The sequence below is a fragment of the Berghia stephanieae genome, chromosome 3 (assembly GCF_034508935.2).
Source record: "Berghia stephanieae isolate SIO BIC M18660-M18661 chromosome 3, UCSD_Bste_1.3, whole genome shotgun sequence".
Taxonomy (NCBI): Eukaryota; Metazoa; Mollusca; class Gastropoda; order Nudibranchia; family Aeolidiidae; genus Berghia; species Berghia stephanieae.
Genome location: NC_088362.1, coordinates 82,269,203 through 82,286,210, shown reverse-complemented (window position 1 = coordinate 82,286,210; position 17,008 = coordinate 82,269,203). Strand labels below are relative to the sequence as shown.

At 36.6% G+C, this 17,008-nt stretch overlaps 1 protein-coding gene across 8 annotated transcripts in view; it reads left to right on the top strand.

The window, feature by feature from the left end:
- LOC144968620 (uncharacterized) overlaps nucleotides 1-11,060 on the top strand; it is a 366,960-nt gene extending 355,900 nt beyond the window's left edge. For 7 of the 8 annotated variants that reach the window (XM_078907127.1, XM_078907130.1, XM_078907128.1 and 4 more), the window contains 6 exons: nucleotides 3,132-3,320; nucleotides 4,294-4,445; nucleotides 4,969-5,130; nucleotides 5,640-5,749; nucleotides 6,335-6,873; nucleotides 7,303-11,060. In XM_078907127.1, the coding sequence (XP_078763253.1) occupies nucleotides 3,132-3,320; nucleotides 4,294-4,445; nucleotides 4,969-5,130; nucleotides 5,640-5,749; nucleotides 6,335-6,873; nucleotides 7,303-10,796 (4,646 nt within the window). In that variant the 3' untranslated portion in view covers nucleotides 10,797-11,060. The remainder of the gene's footprint in view (nucleotides 1-3,131; nucleotides 3,321-4,293; nucleotides 4,446-4,968; nucleotides 5,131-5,639; nucleotides 5,750-6,334; nucleotides 6,874-7,302) is intronic. The other variant, XM_078907126.1, reaches the window with a different exon arrangement.
- The last annotated feature ends 5,948 nt before the right edge of the window (nucleotides 11,061-17,008 follow it).

Sequence of the window (17,008 nt, the reverse complement as noted above, 5' to 3'; positions counted from 1 at the left end):
TAAATCGGGATCTTTTGTAATACATGAACCTAGTAACACACACTTATGCACACACACAAAGACCCCTCTCCCATGCACACAACAACACTCCTCCTACCCCCCCCCCCCCCCCCCCCCCCTCTACACACATACATTCTCAATACGAATTGAACTACAGGCTACGGTGAGATTGAAGCCTACACTGCTACCCCCCCCCCCTCTTTTTTTTTCTCTCTCTCTCTCTCTCTCTCTCTCTCTCTCTCTCTCTCTCTCTCTCTCTCTCTCTCTCTCTCTCTCTCTCTCTCTCAGTCACATTCACGAAATGACACAATCATGAATTAGAGAATGACCTATCAGAATGCAGCATGTACTATTAAATTAGCTTTGTTTATCTTGACCCCCCCCCCTCCTCACCCAAACCTCTCACTCTCTGTCTATGTATCTGCATTCTGTATCTGCATGTTAGTCAATATGATGTAATATATTTATTATCTCTGTCTATCTATCTATCTATCTATCTATCTATCTATCTATCTATCTATCTATCTATCTATCTATCTATCTACCTATCTATCTACCTATCTACCTATCTATCTATCTATCTATCTATCTATCTATCTCCTGTTTTTTTTTTGTTTTTTTTTTGTTTTTTTTTAAAGGGTTTTACGGCGCTTGTAACACATTTAGGTTATATCAGCACCAGTAAAAAGGAAAAAAATGGGATAGTAAAAAGTTCTAGAATTATTAAAGCACCCAAGAGAAAGGATGGCAAAGGGGAACTGGGAACAAATAGGGATCAGATGCAGATTCCAAGAGATAACCACGCTGAGGACCGGACCGAGGACCGGTCCCACGGTCTTTTAGCTGTGAACCGTGGTCCAGTCCCAAAGAGGAAGACCGCCGGCGGTCCTCACTTCTTATCACCTTTCAACGGTCTCGCGCCATACTACTTCCCAGCGATTCGTTGCCTCGGTCCTTTGCCTATCTTCCACCAATCACCACCCATCCCACTTAATTAATCGCACCCACCCCCCTTTGCCATCACCTAAACGACACAGACGACCATAGAGGCAGACGACCACCTCCCTCCACTCCGCAAACCGCCCTTTCGTGTGTGAGATGGGGGGAACAGGAGGCGCACGCCTTGGACGATTCCATTATACGGGGTAAATTTCAAAATTTACTACACCATAATGATCGCAATGACAATGATCTATGATGAAGGCATGACCCCTCTTCTCTAATGGGTTATTGTTTGAAATGTATGTGACTACTAAAGATGTGTGTGTGTGTGTGTGTGTGTGTGTGTGTGTGTGTGTGTCGAACCTAGCAAGTTGCAAGTCTGATTTTTTGTTTTCTTTTGTCCATCTCTTGTCGCCACTCCTTTCTATCGCATTGTTGTCATTTAAAATAATACAATAATATTAAAATTTCGTTTGGTGTTTTAACTAATCTAGTAATATGAGTTTCATTAGTTTCTTCCGTCCAAAAAAACAGTTATAACGTCTGTATTTTTAAAAGGTCCAATAGAATATTTGGGGACCCCGATAGCTCAGTTGATAGAGCACTCTCTTTATACGCAAAGGGCCAGAGATCGATCCCGGGTGCAGTCGATTTTTTTCTGAATCCCTGTCTACTCAGCAATGAATGGGTAGCTGAGTTTGTTAGATCTGGCGAAAAGTCACCATCGACCCCTCTTATCACCTCATCCACCCCCTCTTATTATAACTTCACGTCTCTCTCTTACTCTTCAATGCTCGCTGCCCTCTAATGTGTGTGTGTGGGGGGGGGGGGGGGGGGGGGGGGGGTAGGAGTTGCGTGTGTGTATCAACGCCACGAACAACTCGATCAACGCCTTGGGCGATGCCATTATCTCCGTTAATGGGGATAAATTTCAAATTTTATTAAATTATCGAAGTAACAATGAAGTACGGTGAGCAAATAAAGAAGGCATCACCCCTCTTCTCTAATTAGGTTACAATTTGAAATGAGTGTGACTACTCCGTGTGTTTTACTCCTGTAGGCCACGGTTTTCATCGTGTAGCGGTCTTTAACGGTTCAAGAATGAACGGACCGGTCTAGAGACCGGTCCTTGCGGTCTTCATTTCCCAAGGACCGTAGGACCGTGGTCCTTAAGCTTGCCAAGGACCGCCCCGCACTAGTTCATATCATTATGTTTTGATTCGTCTGTTTAGAAAAACGAATTCATTCTCCATTATCACTGTTTCATTTATTTGTTCCGAATCCTGGTTCAATCAATTTTTCAGTCACTCTTTATTAATTTATTTATTTATTTATTTATTTATTTACTTATTTATTTATTTATTTATTTATTTATTTATTTATTTATTTATTTATTTATTTATTTATTTATTGTTTTATTTTTTTATTTTAAAAAATTTTATTCAAAATCTCGTTCGCTTCTTAATATTCATGTGCTTTATACACTGTCATCAATTTGTCAAATTATAAAACCCTCCAGGCAAGAGTACTCTGCGACCCGGACCTTTGTTTTGTTTTTTGTTGTTTTTTTTTTTTTTTGCTTGCTTTTCTTGTTTATGGTTTTATTTTTGTTGTTGTTATTTTGTTTGTTTGTTTGTTTGTTTTGTTTTGTTTTTTTTTTGTTTTTTTTTTTGTTTTTTTTTTTTTTTTTTTTTTTTTTTTTTTGGGGGGGGGGGGGGGGCGTTTTTTAGGCATGGGGGTTTGTCTTAATCAAATCTTATATATTTTGCTGCTCCTGTTTAAAAATCTTATTTTGTTTTTGCGTTTTGTTTCTTGGGAGGGGGGGGGGGGCGTTGGGTTTTCTCCCCCATCCTGTTAGACAGAACGTTTTCTTATTGTGTGTATCTAGTCTCCATTTTCTTTAAGTGCGTGTTGATACTGGTAACCGAGATTAACCCATAAATCTGTAAAATCTTTTTTAAAACTTTTTTTTCATCCTTATCTTTACTAGCGTTGAGATGATTATGGTCGGACGCATTGATCATTTTTTTACCAACAGACACAATACATCTATTTTTAGATGGTAATAATATAATGAATGGACTCCTTGCACCCCATGATAATTATAGTATACTACTTCGTGTCCACTAATCCAATCATAAGCATGTTATCCATTATGTAATGTTCTATTATGTTTCTCTTCTTTCCAGGCCATGAGACTCCATTCTCAATCAAACGCAACCAACTGCGGGAGGTGACGCGGTCCAAATCCAGGGACGACATTAACACTATGACGTCAGGAGATGTCCACTCCTCTATACTGGACGGCGGTGGCGCGTCCAAGGAAAAATGTGACTTTTACATCAAGCAAAAGAAGGGGCAGAAAAAGTCCAACTTGGGTAAGAAGATGTGTGAATTATGAAGTTTATTTCTCGTGTATTCTATCAAAAGTTAGCAATGTTATAGTCTTAAGAAGTTATAATTGGTAAGCTCTTTAAATTTAAAGCTTACATAGAATTCCGTTGTCAAAAATAAACGGATCGTCTCCCATTTTTATGCAGCTTGTCTTTACGAAAACGATTAGGAATTTAAATATAAATTGAATAACTTCACGCCGTTAAAATTTAAACTACCAACTCATAAAAGTGAAAAAGAATGATCTTCTTAACTAACACAAACAAATTATAAAGAATAAGACGAAAAATCAGAAGAAGAAGAAGAAGAAGAAGAAGAGGGAAGAAGGAGGAGGAGGAGGTTAACGAAGAGTGTTTGTTTATTTATTGTGTTTCAATAGCCTCAATTGTCTATCCAGTCCTTGTACTCTCCACCCAAAACACGTGGGGGGAATTATACAAAGATTAGAGAGCTCCTTTGAACCCGCTGTCAATTTGCAAATCTTCAAATGTTAATAAAGTTTCAAAGAACGGACGAAGTAAAAGCCAAGTTTCTATTTCCAAAGGCGTGACATTTGCTTTCTTTTTAATTTACATGATGTAGGATACAGCAAGAACCCCAAAAAAGAGATGTAGCTACCTTAAATAACCTCGCCCACTGCCTTCTTGGCAAACGAATGCTCTTGTACTTTAGGTAACAAGGGTGTCAAGCTTTGATGATCTTTCTGTGTAAACAAAAGTCGTATGTTCTAATTCAAATTAGACTTATTTATCTAAATGTGTAAAGAATTTTATAACCGACTTTCCACGAGTAAAGAAGACAAAATGTTGGGATGTTACTTCTGTTCAGAAGCATATCTGGTTGTTGATTTTTCATTTATGTTTTAAGTTTATTTTTTTTTAATTATATTGATTTATCTATTCATATTTTTAGAGTTTATGGCAAAGTAATTATATTTGTTTTCTGACATTTTTACAGATGATCCCAGTTTTCAAAAGAAATCAAAATTCAAGTCACCGAATATCTTCAGCAAGTTGGCGAGTAAAATTGGCAAGACAAAGCCACAAGTCTTCAAACAACCTTTGTCAGAAAGTTTCACGGAAAACAATTACCCTCCTGATGCTGTTATGGTAAATAGCACATTCCTCTCTTTTTGTGCTCCAACACAAAACCGCACACTGAAATTTTGAAATGAAGAATACGGAGTGATTTATTAATACTATCCTCAATAAATGATTAAGCCAATGAATAAGAAAATATTTACTGGTCAAATTGAAATCTTAGATAATACAACTCTCGGTCGATCAAAGTTTTAAAAATTACCCAGAAATCATGCATTCTTTATTTCGAATCTAATATTATTCCTCAAGTGAATGGAATGAAACATTTATTATTTATAGGGTCTGTTGTTATTTTTAAAAGTGCCTCTATGACAATCGTGAAGCTATGAACCATTCTTTTTCTTTATTAATACCAATTATATCAATATCGTTGACTTTGATAGTCACCATTATCACCATCGTCATCACTATCATACATCATCATTACTGTCATAGTTTTTATCATCACCATAATCATCCCATCAAAAACTTACCTTCGGATCAACTCACTGTTTCGTTCCATTAACATAAAACAATTACTTGTGTTTTCCAGAAACTGATGGTGCTACTATACGAGAAAGGTCCGAACTTTAATGGGATCATGAGACGTGGCAACAACCATGCCCTTGGAAAAGAAATACGAGAGAAGATTGAGTCAGGTCAAACGTTGACCTTGGAAGATCATCAGACACCAACAGCTGCCTCTGTCTTCAAGGTAAAAATTGGTGATAATGAAATATTGAAAAGCAGGCTATGGTGCATTATTTATCTGCTTTGTATGGCGCTGTATTATACATTACAAATCTTTTAGATTAAAAAAATAATAATTTTTAAGTCACTTTAGTGCCTCTCAAGTTGGGACTTTGAGTACGGTAGTCTTTCTGAATGTACTTGGGAGGGACTGACCTCTGTCAAGTTCTATGTTTTAAATCTATTTTGACTTTCCCCATTGTCCTTTTTTTTCAAAAACACTTAAACGGATGTAGTTTCAGAAGCACCATAACAATTTTGAAAGCGCTGCACCATGATTTGCTTGTGTTGTTTCCCCTTTGGTTTTCAAATTCTCTGGATCATGTGCTGCAACATGTCTCACTTGATCACAATTATTATTTAATTTTCCAAATAAGTCTTCATATACATATCAATAGATTTACATTTTGTGTTATATGCTTTCTACAAAATCTATTCAAACTGTATCTAATATCTCATGTTGAATTATTTCAGGATTATCTCCGTTGTATTCCTGGCGGTTTGTTGACCTCCAAGCTAGAGAGCCAGTGGATGTCCATTCGAAAGGACGATCCCTGTGACTTCAAAATCATGAAAATCAAAGAGTAAGTGGAAACGTTAGCATCACGTCTAAATTGTCTCGCATTGAATTATCTCAGACTATTTGTCATTTAAATTTCCTACCTTTTTTTAACGTTTTGCTGTTATTTTTTGTTGTTGGGTTGTTGTTTTTTTTTGTTATTTTTTTTTTTTTGTTATTTTTTTTTTTGGGGGGGGGGGGGGGGGGGGGGGGGGGGGGATTTTGGGGGATTTTAAAAAAAATTTATTTTGGGGGGGGGGGGGTAGGTAGGAGGATTGATATTTTTGTGTTTTGATTAGTTGGATTTTTGGGGGTTTATTTTTTCCTCTGTGAAAACAATAAATATGTATATTTTTGATAATATATCTATTTAATCTCTCCATCAATTTTGTTTGTTTTGGGGTTTTTTTTGCATCTCATTTTTATGTAAAGGAACCAGCAAGAGGTCAATATATAGTATTACTCATCGATTTTCAAAATTTTGTTTGCCTTTATTTTTAAATTGTTGTGCTTTTATGTTTTATTATAATAACTTTTTAGAAACATTTTTTTTTAAAGTCTCTTTACGGCAAGTTTTTAATCATCGTAACATTTATTCCTTCCTCAACAGAATTCTGGCCCTCCTTCCAGCCCAAAACCATCGACTCCTCATCCTTACCATCTGCCTCCTACAACACATAGCTAAACACAAAGACATCAACAAAATGAGTCCAACTAACCTGGCTACCTGCATCGCTCCATCATTCTGCCCCGATTCAAACCCGAAACAGCTACCTGGCAAAATGAATGCTGATTCGTTGATAGAAGTACAGCATTCCATGATGGCCATTACAAACATCGTCACCCCCCTCATCACGTTCATGATCACCAAGCATGTTGAGATATTTGGAGACGAGATATTAAACGTCTTTGTGCCTTTTGGTTGTGTTGCATCTCCAGCAACTTCTCTTGAAGATGACTTGGTCAAGGACAATGGCAACAACGGGTTGATTAGCACTGGAGTAGAAGATGAAGGAGACGAGGAGATGTTTGAGGAGGATGAGATTCGTCTACGAAGACATGCGCATATTCATCCTACGACAAGACAGTCCAATTCTGGAACTGATTCTGACAGCACTCACAGTGTGCTTAGCATGGCAGATAATGGTGGTGAGTTTTTAAATGAGATTTGTGTTGAAACGGCGGGCAATAATGACTATTTTACTGTATCAGGGGAGGGGGTCAGGATGAGCTAGACACAAAAGTTTAATTTTAAGTCCAAGTTATGAAATGAAGATTAAATCACTATGCTTTAAATTAGGGAGTGAATAAATGAATTTTCTCATTAACTGTAATCATACTGACACTGATTTCAAAACTAAGCATCTGGTCTACCCATAAATAAATGTCAGGTTGAGATGGGAGACCCAGGTTTTGTAATTTTTTAAAATTCCATTATTCTCCATAAATCTTTATTATTACTACTGTTCCCACTAACCATGAAATAGATACGTTTGTTTTTAACAACTAAAAATAATAGCCATGTGCTTCCTTTCACTCATAGATTTTAAGATATATTTTGTTGTTTTTATTCCACAGTAATGATGAGGCGAGATGACTCGTCTATAGACAGCTTGGTAGACAGGGATTACTATCCAGCTGATTCCAGTCCAACTGTGGTGAAATCCCACCTGTCTCCCTCCAACCTGAGTCGTGACTCTGGGCTCACACTCAGTGACACACAGCTTTACGACGAGGATGGTGACATGACAATGATGAACACCAAAATGTATCAACGTAGTGCGTCTCACGAAGATGATCTCGAATCCAACGATATGGGATTATATGACCCAAATGTGCAGAGACGCCAAGAACCTGTGCCACCGCCAAGGTCCAGAAAACCCCGTGGAGGACATCGCAGGGAAGGCATATATGAGCCACATAGTTTTGGCAGCAGTATCTCTGGTATTCATCACAAACCTGCCCCATTCCTACACAGTGCTTCCACAACAGCACTGGATTTCTTGCCCTCTGCATTTTCAAGAAGTGCTCGACCAGACCTCATGGCTCCTTCGTCTACCCATATACCGCTAAGTAAAAGAATTTCGTCGGAATCTATTGGAGAAGAGGATGAGTCTGGGGTTCAATTGAAACCAGTTGATTTCCAGAGAATAAGGAAAGATTCTGACATGGGAACCATTGTTAAATCTGACAGTGGAACTCATCTGTTTCTGAAAGATGAAATGCAGCCATCAAAGTATAGCCTGGAATCAGGCCAAAGAATACTTAGCAAAGATCGCTTCCATCAACAATCATCCATCACTGACAGCACTCCACCCGTTTCTCCTCAATCTCGTTACTCTCAAAGCTCCAGGGATAGTTTCATCTCAAGTTCAACTTATAGCATGTCCCAAGAGAGCCCAGGACATTCAGCTCCCCAGACACCTGACAGTCTTAGTGATAAGCCTTTATCTTGGTCCACCAGCCAAGATAAATCATACAAAGCTATTGATCCACGACTTTCTCATAGTCTTAACATAAACTACTCTCGTAACCTCAGCAAATCCACTCCAAATATTGCCAAAGATATTGATTTCAATGATGAGGATGAAGATACAGATGAAGAAGATCATCAGCAATTATCTGCAGATACTGAGTCACCATCAATACATAGCACTCACTATGAGGATCAGTGGTCTGAAAAATATGTCCAAAAATATAAACCATCCTCTCCAACTCTCTGGAGAGGAAAATCTCATGAGGCAGAGGAGATTGAACCCAGACGTCGTCCCAATTTCAGCCTCTTGGTCCGATGTGAGGATCAAGATTTAAACTTTCACAACAAATCAAAATCTCTTCCTGTCACCAACGACAAGCACCAAAGTTTATTAAAAGGTTCACCGCCTCCCAACGTCTTACTAAAAAGTCTCCAGGGACCAACTAGGAGAGAGTCTGTACCAGACAGACCCAGTGAAAGATTGCCTGCTCATCATCGTAGATCAAGTGCTGACACTGTCACCCAGTCACCAATAGACCCGTCGAAAAGCTTAGGTGGTTCACTCAAAGACGACGAGTACAACGTCACGTCTAAACCCATTGTGATATCTCCGAACTCTCAGGATACCCAATCCAGCTTGTCTAGGGCTAAGTTGTCTAAATATGTGGTTTCCAGTGTTGATCTTAGACCTGACAAACCTCCATGTTATCAGCAAACTTTACAAAGACAGTTCATGCTCAAGCAAAATGTACCTGTTGATATTGATATGGACGATAAACAGAAACAAAGAGAGAATAGTTACAATGCAAAAGCAATGTATGAAAAATCTTTAAGACTTTACAACGAACAAAGAAAAACTGAAGCTGAAACTTATCAACCCAGTGCCAAACCAATTTATTCAGAATCAAATGCTTTCCTCTCCTCAGACTTTGTTGATGGAAAAAGATCAAAATTCAAACCTGTGATAAGCAAAAGTGTCAATAGTTATTCCCATTCATTAGATGTGTCACATTCAGGAGGTGCTTCTAAAGATTTGTCCGAATTGCCAGAAACTTACGATGATTCTGGTGCTTCAGGTTTTATTGACCTAGGCTCTATCTCCAGCAACTTACAGGAGGATATTATAAAGCGGCGCAATGCTCATTCTGGCACTGGGAACACTGTTATTGGTCAGGCTCATCCAGTATCTATCTCTCGTAATGACAGCAAACTTTCTGATACAGGATCATCTAGCGGGAGTTCTGTTACTTTGTCTACACTGAGTCGACACTCTGATTCTTTTGGACGTCGGTCGGATATCAGCAATGTTAGCAATGTCACCGTTTCATCCTGTACAAGTGATAGTAGCTCTGAAAACTCTGTTATGTCTCATAGAAAATCCAGCTCAAATTTTGATAACCATAACATGTCATATAGTAGACATTTTAGGCCTGTAGAGCCAGAGGACTCGGAGGAGGAGGTGTATGAGGAAGAGGAACATTATGTTATTCTAAGAAAGGATCCACAAACTGTATATGAAGAGTCTAAGAAAATGTTTGAACAAGGAAACAGCTATTCACAACCTTACCTTATTCCTTTAACCCAATCATCATTAGCATCAACAGCATCCTCTTCACCGTCTTCATCAACGTATACTCTGACACCCCGCTCAAGTGTTGACCATTCAGTCGAATCTAAAACAAACGTTCAGCATTTTATTTCTAAACCAAGGCCTCAGCGCATGTCTTTGGATGTTAAACTTTCTGATTATCATGCACAGCTGAACAGGCATGACTCTCAAAATAAGCAAACAAATATGGACAATTCATATTCAATTCAAAATATGGAAAGAGGTGAACGTGTCAAATCAGACCCTCCTAGAAAATTTTCTCTGACTGAAATGCAATCCGACGAACACCATACAAATTTCCTTAAAGTTCGTTCTTTGTTTTACAACCCAGAGGATGATCAAACATCCTCACCTGCACCATCTCCGCGCTTCCCCGCCCACAGTAAACATCAACTTACTTCATCTACTCAAAGCATTCCAAAAAATATTCCCAGTGAAATTCCTATCTCGATTACTGAATCAACCCAGAAAGCGACTAGCAGTAGTAGTGACAATGATAATAGTAATAGTAAATTTGTAAATACGAATACCAGTACCAATGTGCCTTCACCAACCATCGAAAATAAAGAACTTCCATGGAATGTCAAAAAATTGAAAAAATTATTTGATAATGACTCAACTGTTACTAGTGATCATTCTATTGGCAGTATTCAATTAGACACTACCTCAAAAAAGACATCTACTAGTGCCAGTGTTCCAAGGAGGAGTCCCCCACCCTACCAAAACCCTCCCCCTTTCAGAAGACTGCAGGATAATATTCGCCTCAGTACATCCAGCAATAGCAGCGCAGGCAGCGAACATGTTCACTCAAAATCTAACATGGGACCGCATAGACTCGGCCCCCAAGCCTCGGCCAAGGATATTAGTTTTAACTCTTCCTACAGCTCATCTGAAGAAAGTTACAATTCCTTAGATAGAAGATCACGGAAATCATCTCTGCAAGATTCGGACTCAGCAATAGACTATAGCAATATCACATATGTTTGATTATAACCAACTACTGAAATTAAACATAATATTTAGGGCTTTCAAAAGTATTACAATACCAGGGTGCGACAGAACACTTCAGCTGATAAATCAACTTTGTAATTCATTTTGGCCAGAAAACTTATAAGCCATATTATCAATAAATTAAGATGGCCACCAACTTGTCCAAAGTCTTCAATCATAAATCAGGTTTAAGTCTTTTTGACAATTTGCTGGTCATTTTAACATATCAATATTTTAAATAAAAGTTTTCTGGACAAACAAGACCAGTTGTTTTTCATCGTATAGCAGTCTTGATGTGAGATCATTTTGATTAAAGACCGGATGAATCAAGCTTTCATCCATTATAATTATAACCATTACAATAGCACAGTCAAATTGGCTCAATAGTTTCTTGTTGTAGCGTTAATGTTGCTGATCCCATGTGTTATAACATTCTTATCAATATTTTATAGGTCTTGTCAGTAAGCAATACAATACTAATTTCGTAAGTATGATATTATCTTTATAAGTTTTATGGGTGTCTTTCTTTTTTTTTAAATTCGTTTAAAAGAATGCATACTTTAAAACGCAATAGTTATGGTAACAGCTAATAATAATATATATTGTATTCTTTAATTCTAACAAAATAACCCTTTTTGTAACGAATAGTGGAAGAATTTTGAGATCATGGCAACCTACAATTATTGTACTGTTCATATATTGGGATATTCTTATTATGTTATTTGAATTTTTTCTCTTCCTTTATGCCAAAATGTAATTTACAAATCAAAGGAAGTAAGATTGTTTAGCATCTTTCATTTCTCTCCTACTTGGTAATATGTGTATCAAGTTGCAATTTCGGGTTTCCACATTGAGTCAAAGGGTTAATGCAATAAAGGCATGTGTACTTAAATTAAAGGGTATAAATAATGAATACTATGAGGGCAAGATGCAATGTCCTCATTCCTTTTGCTCTCTGTATTGTCGTCAACTTGTAGTTTTTCTTTGCTTATTACCATTGTGATCTGTATGAAGTCGTTTGTGGTTGTTGATTTTGTGTTTTTTTTTGTTTTTTTTTTTTTTTTTTTATTTTTTATTTATTTATTTTTTATTTATTTTTAATGTTATTTTTTTACTGTATTTCATAAATTAGATTATTCATTTTAAGATATTTTGAAATTCACCGCATTTGAATGATTCCAAGAATAATATGTTTAAAAAGCGACTGCTTACAAATCGAGGCACTTAGAATTTTATAAGATTGCTTTCACAACCCAAACATTTTTTAGGGGGAGGGGGGTGAATATATTTTAAGGTCTCATACTGTCAAACCAGTCCATGGTCACTTAGATTGAAATCTCCGAGAAAAATAATTTCTAATTGCAGATGGTGAGAATGAAAAATCTAAAAATGTAGGAACTTCAATTTTCACAGAGTAGTTGCTGTAATTACAGACAGTTACAATGAAATAAGTGGCTGTAAAGACAGGTCATACTGTATGTATATTCACTCAAACTCTTTACTCTAAGCCTAGACATTGATGAATACATTGTTAATGCGGCTATGTGGTCTAGTGTTATGACACTCGCCTTCGGATCGGATGGTCTTCAGTTTTCGAGTCCCGCTCTGAGCAGTTGTTTATATTCTATGCCCTATATTATGTCTTGTCTCTTTCAATGCAGTTTTTTTTTTTTTTTTTTTTTTTTGTTTTGGTTTTTATTGTATTTCTCATGGCATAATATTACACTTTTTTTTTGCCTGCACAGGCATAGGAAATTTTTCAGTTAGGGAAACAATTAAAGATGTATGTTTTATTTTTTTCAGGGTGATGATTTTTCTTCTCTTATAAATCGTGTTATTGTCACATTTAGCCATTACAATTTATATATTGCAGCAATTTGAATGTGTCCTTTGGGTTGGACTTTGCAATGGCCTTGAATTTGACACTTTTTTATTTGTTTTGGTAATCTACTCAAATTTATTTCACTTTGGCTTACTTTATTTTGGGCACTCAACTCTAAATCAAATCATGCATCTCTTTTTCTTGTACTGAAATTACATGTTTTGCAAATGCCAGTTAAGTTTTAAAAAGTACAACTGGGTGGGGATCCTGACCTCCCATAGTGGGCAGGGAGGTACATGCTGTGCCTTCTATCCCCCCAACCCGTTTTCCAATTGTTTCCTGTCGTTGTCTTGGAATGAGATTACTTGGTTTTGTCCTGGCCCTGGCCGGAGTTCCTTGGCTGGGAGGGAAACAGTCGAATGTATAGTTATAGTTTTGGAAGATGATATTTTTTCCTTGTAAATCATCTCTCTGTTATGCATTGTATTATGTTTAGTTTACATATTATATTATATGATCTGTAAACATTTGAGTGTATTCCTCTTAGTTGGGACCTGTGCTTGTGTCTGGGTGAGACTTTGAGGTGATCTCAAACTAAGTACTTTGACGGTGTGCTCTTGGAATCTACATCTGTTCCCTATTTGAACCAATTCCCCTTTGTCTCACCTTTTCTTCTGTGCTTTAATTGTAATTCTAGAACTTTTTACTATCCCATTTTCTTCCTTTTTACTGGCGCTGATATGACCTTAATGTGTTGCAAGCGCCGTAAAACCCTTAAAAACATAAACTTAAAAAGCACAAGATCTCAATTTACCATTGATTTTCAATAAAGGGCACAGCATAACATCGTCCATTGTATAGGTATTGTGAAGCATATTGAACATGGTGAAACCATGGTAATGCCCTATATAGATGTAAATTTCCTGTCAAATTTTATAAGGCAGAAGTTTTTGTCTATTTATTATTATTATTGTTGTTCCTTTTTGTGTTTTCTTTGATTTATTATTGAGTCATTTTACATTTAATTTAGTTATGCGTAATTTGATACTTTTCAAACTGGCCACGCGTTTTTATATCGAAAGGAGAAAAACCGTTGGAATGTTAGCCATACATAATCATATTACTTATTTAGAATATGGCAATTTTCAACCAAGACCTTTGGTTTTCCTGATACAAATAATAATTTTCGTTTGGTGTATGTTTGCTTTGGCACATGATGACGTACATATACACATCTTATTTTTACAAGTGTCTGAAAGTGAAGTTTATCTATAGAAAGAGTTGTGTTGAATAAGATCGTTATTTGCAAATGACAAACGAAAAGTTGAATACTACGACTTTATTTCAATACACAAATTGGCTTATGATTGGCTATTGACAATAACTAATAAATGTTATTTTAAAAATGAATATATAAATAACATTTTTTTTTAATTTTATCAAATCGCAAGAAAAAATATAGGGATGCTACTCTTTCTGGGTTACTTAAGTTGTATATTATAACTGAGTTGTTTCCCTTACATTTTGATTCTGATACTTGGCGCTTTGGAATTATGACACTCAGAACTTAACACGTGTGGACCCCAGATCATGGTCTTCATATAGAGCGATATGGCCTATAATCAGCGCACCAATACAGTCTGTGGAGAATGGATGATGGCAAGGACATACAATCCATCCCCTTTTAAGAAAGAAAAATTTAATTTAGTGCACCGCAGAGGCAGCATTTTTTTTCTCCATTAGTAAGGCAATTGGTGGTTTCGCTTTGGATTTTTATAGACTCTTGTTAATGTCGTAATGATTAATGTGTAACTTATATTTCAAATTGGTCTGTGGTTCATCACTGTTGATTTTCACGGTGTAGTCCTCTCGGTTTAACCTGTTTTCCATGTCGTTGCTTTGAAGATGCCATATCCTGTTCAATTACAAAGCATTCAAAATCAAATACTCTAATGATTTTTTAGATTTTTACAGTTTGTATACTATTCAAATAAATTTATAAATTTCCGTATATTAATTTCTTGCTTGAATTTTTTATTCTATAAAGTATTGAGTATTTTATAGGTTATTCAAATACAGGAGTTTACAAGTCAATCATTTTTACAGAAAATAAAAGTATTTTAAAAACTAAAAAGAAAGCAAAACCAAACAAAACAAAAAAATAAAACATAAAATAAAATAAATACAAATTACTTGAAGAATTACAGTTAGGAATTTCAATTAATTCGTAGTTATAATGTAGAATTTATTCTTGCTCAGAAAAAGGTTTTAAGAATAATGTCAATACGAAAATGCGACTTAAAAATTTAAGAAGTTTTAAAGCACAACATAACACTAATATTCCATTGCCATAAAAGGCTCTGACATTTCTATGGTTCTATTTTGTTACATAAATGAATTATTATAGAGAATATAATTGTATATATCTATATAGGCATTGTAATATATCATTCACACCTCACGTCATTCCATTATCTTTGTAAAGTTGAAAATTATTGTTCATTCACTCATTAATTATTTTTACAAGTAACAATTGTATGTAAATAAAAATCCAATGTTGACATTAAACCTACATAAATCTCTTTTGTTCATTTTTTTTCGGCTTTGTTGTCTAGTTGTATGACACTCGCCTTCAGAATGGTAGTTTAGGTTCGAGTCCTGCTCTGTGCGGCGCAAAGTTTAGTCCTTCCTTGGAAAAGGTTCTTTACTCATCCATATCCAGGTGTAAAATGAGCTCAAGTAAGGTTGTTAGTCTGGGTGGGGTTCCTACCTCCCATAGTGGGCAGGGAGGTACATACTGTGTCTTCTATCACCCTATATCTGTTTTCCAACTTACTTTCTTTCTTTGTCTTGGAATGAGATTACTTGGTTTTGTCCTGGCCCTGGCCGGATACCCTGCCTGAGAGGGAAAAAGTCAAATGCATTGTTTGGGAGATTATTTTTTTTTTCCTTGTAAATCATCTCTCCGTTATGTATTATTATATTTGTTATTTTTGTATTATGTATAATGTAAGCATTTGAGTGTATTCCTCTTTGTTGGGTTTTGTGCTTGGGTCCGGATGAGACTTATAGGTGATCTCAAACTAAGTACATTGGTGGTATGCTCTTGGAATCTACATCTGATCCCTATTTGTTCCCATTTCCCCGTTGTCTTACTTTCTCTTGGGTGTTTTTATAGTAATTCTAGTACTATCCCATTTTCTTCCTTTTTACTGGCGCTGATATAACCTAAATGTGTTGCAAGCTCCGTAAAACCCTTTTAAAAAAAACCAAAAAAACATAGACTAGCCCTACAAGACAAAGGACAATGAATGAATATGAAAGAAAAGGATACTGGAAGAAGAAAAAGTCAAGACTGCCCGGGGCGGGGGGGGGGGGGGGGGGGGGGGGGGGGGGGCCAGGGGGAGTCCCGGGGCCTTGAGGCACAGCCGTGCTCGAGGCCAATGATCGATGAGAAAAGTGACCAAACAGAACCTTTAGCAAACAATACTAAAACTCTGCTCTCCTTGGAAAATTCATCGGTTTTGTTAATCACAGAAATTCTAACGGACTAGGAGAAATTTAAAATAGATATAAATGTTCATTTTAAATTAATTGGAGAAACATTATTCTCTGTGTGGCCAATGGTTATCTGGCAGCAGGCGCCCGATTTCGAACAACTCCCAATCAAGACTTTCCGAGAGTAAATAAAACGATGTAAATGATATCATTAAGCCGTTGAATTGCCATAAATTATAAGCCTGTCCCATTTCTGATTATGCCTATAATTGGCTCAGTATCAATGTCGTCAGTAGCGTTTAAGGTAAGTATAGACGATATTTGGTCCTTTTCTAATGTTTTTATTTCCGTGGACTGAATACACAGCTGAATACACAGTTCCTTGTTTGTTTGTTTTTTAATTTTTAATTTTTTTTTAATTATTTTTTTTTTGTTTTGTTTTTAGTCATGCAAAAAAAAAATAATACTAATAATAAATAAAGGAAAGGAGGAGAAACTGGAGAACGAATAGATTATTCCATTTTTGGGCAGCGTGGCTCAGCGGTACGGTCTTTGCTTCGTACCCGGAAGGTACCGAGTTCGATCAACCGCCGCTGCGCTATGTGGCCTTGAGCAAGTCACCTCGCCCTAGCTCGACTTGCGGCGCTGCACTGCGGCTGATGCCTGGGTTATTCCAGCCTTCCATTGGTATAGATCCTAGATACAAATTATCCATGAATAAAGGGAATTTATTATATTTATTTATCATTATTATAAGAATATACTGAAAATAAGAAAACTTGTGAACGCAGTTTTAAAGTACGGCTTTAAAGCGTAACAGTAACACGGACTATAAGACGTGGGTGGGCACTTCAGATTCATATTAGGATTGATTGAATTAATGCGATGA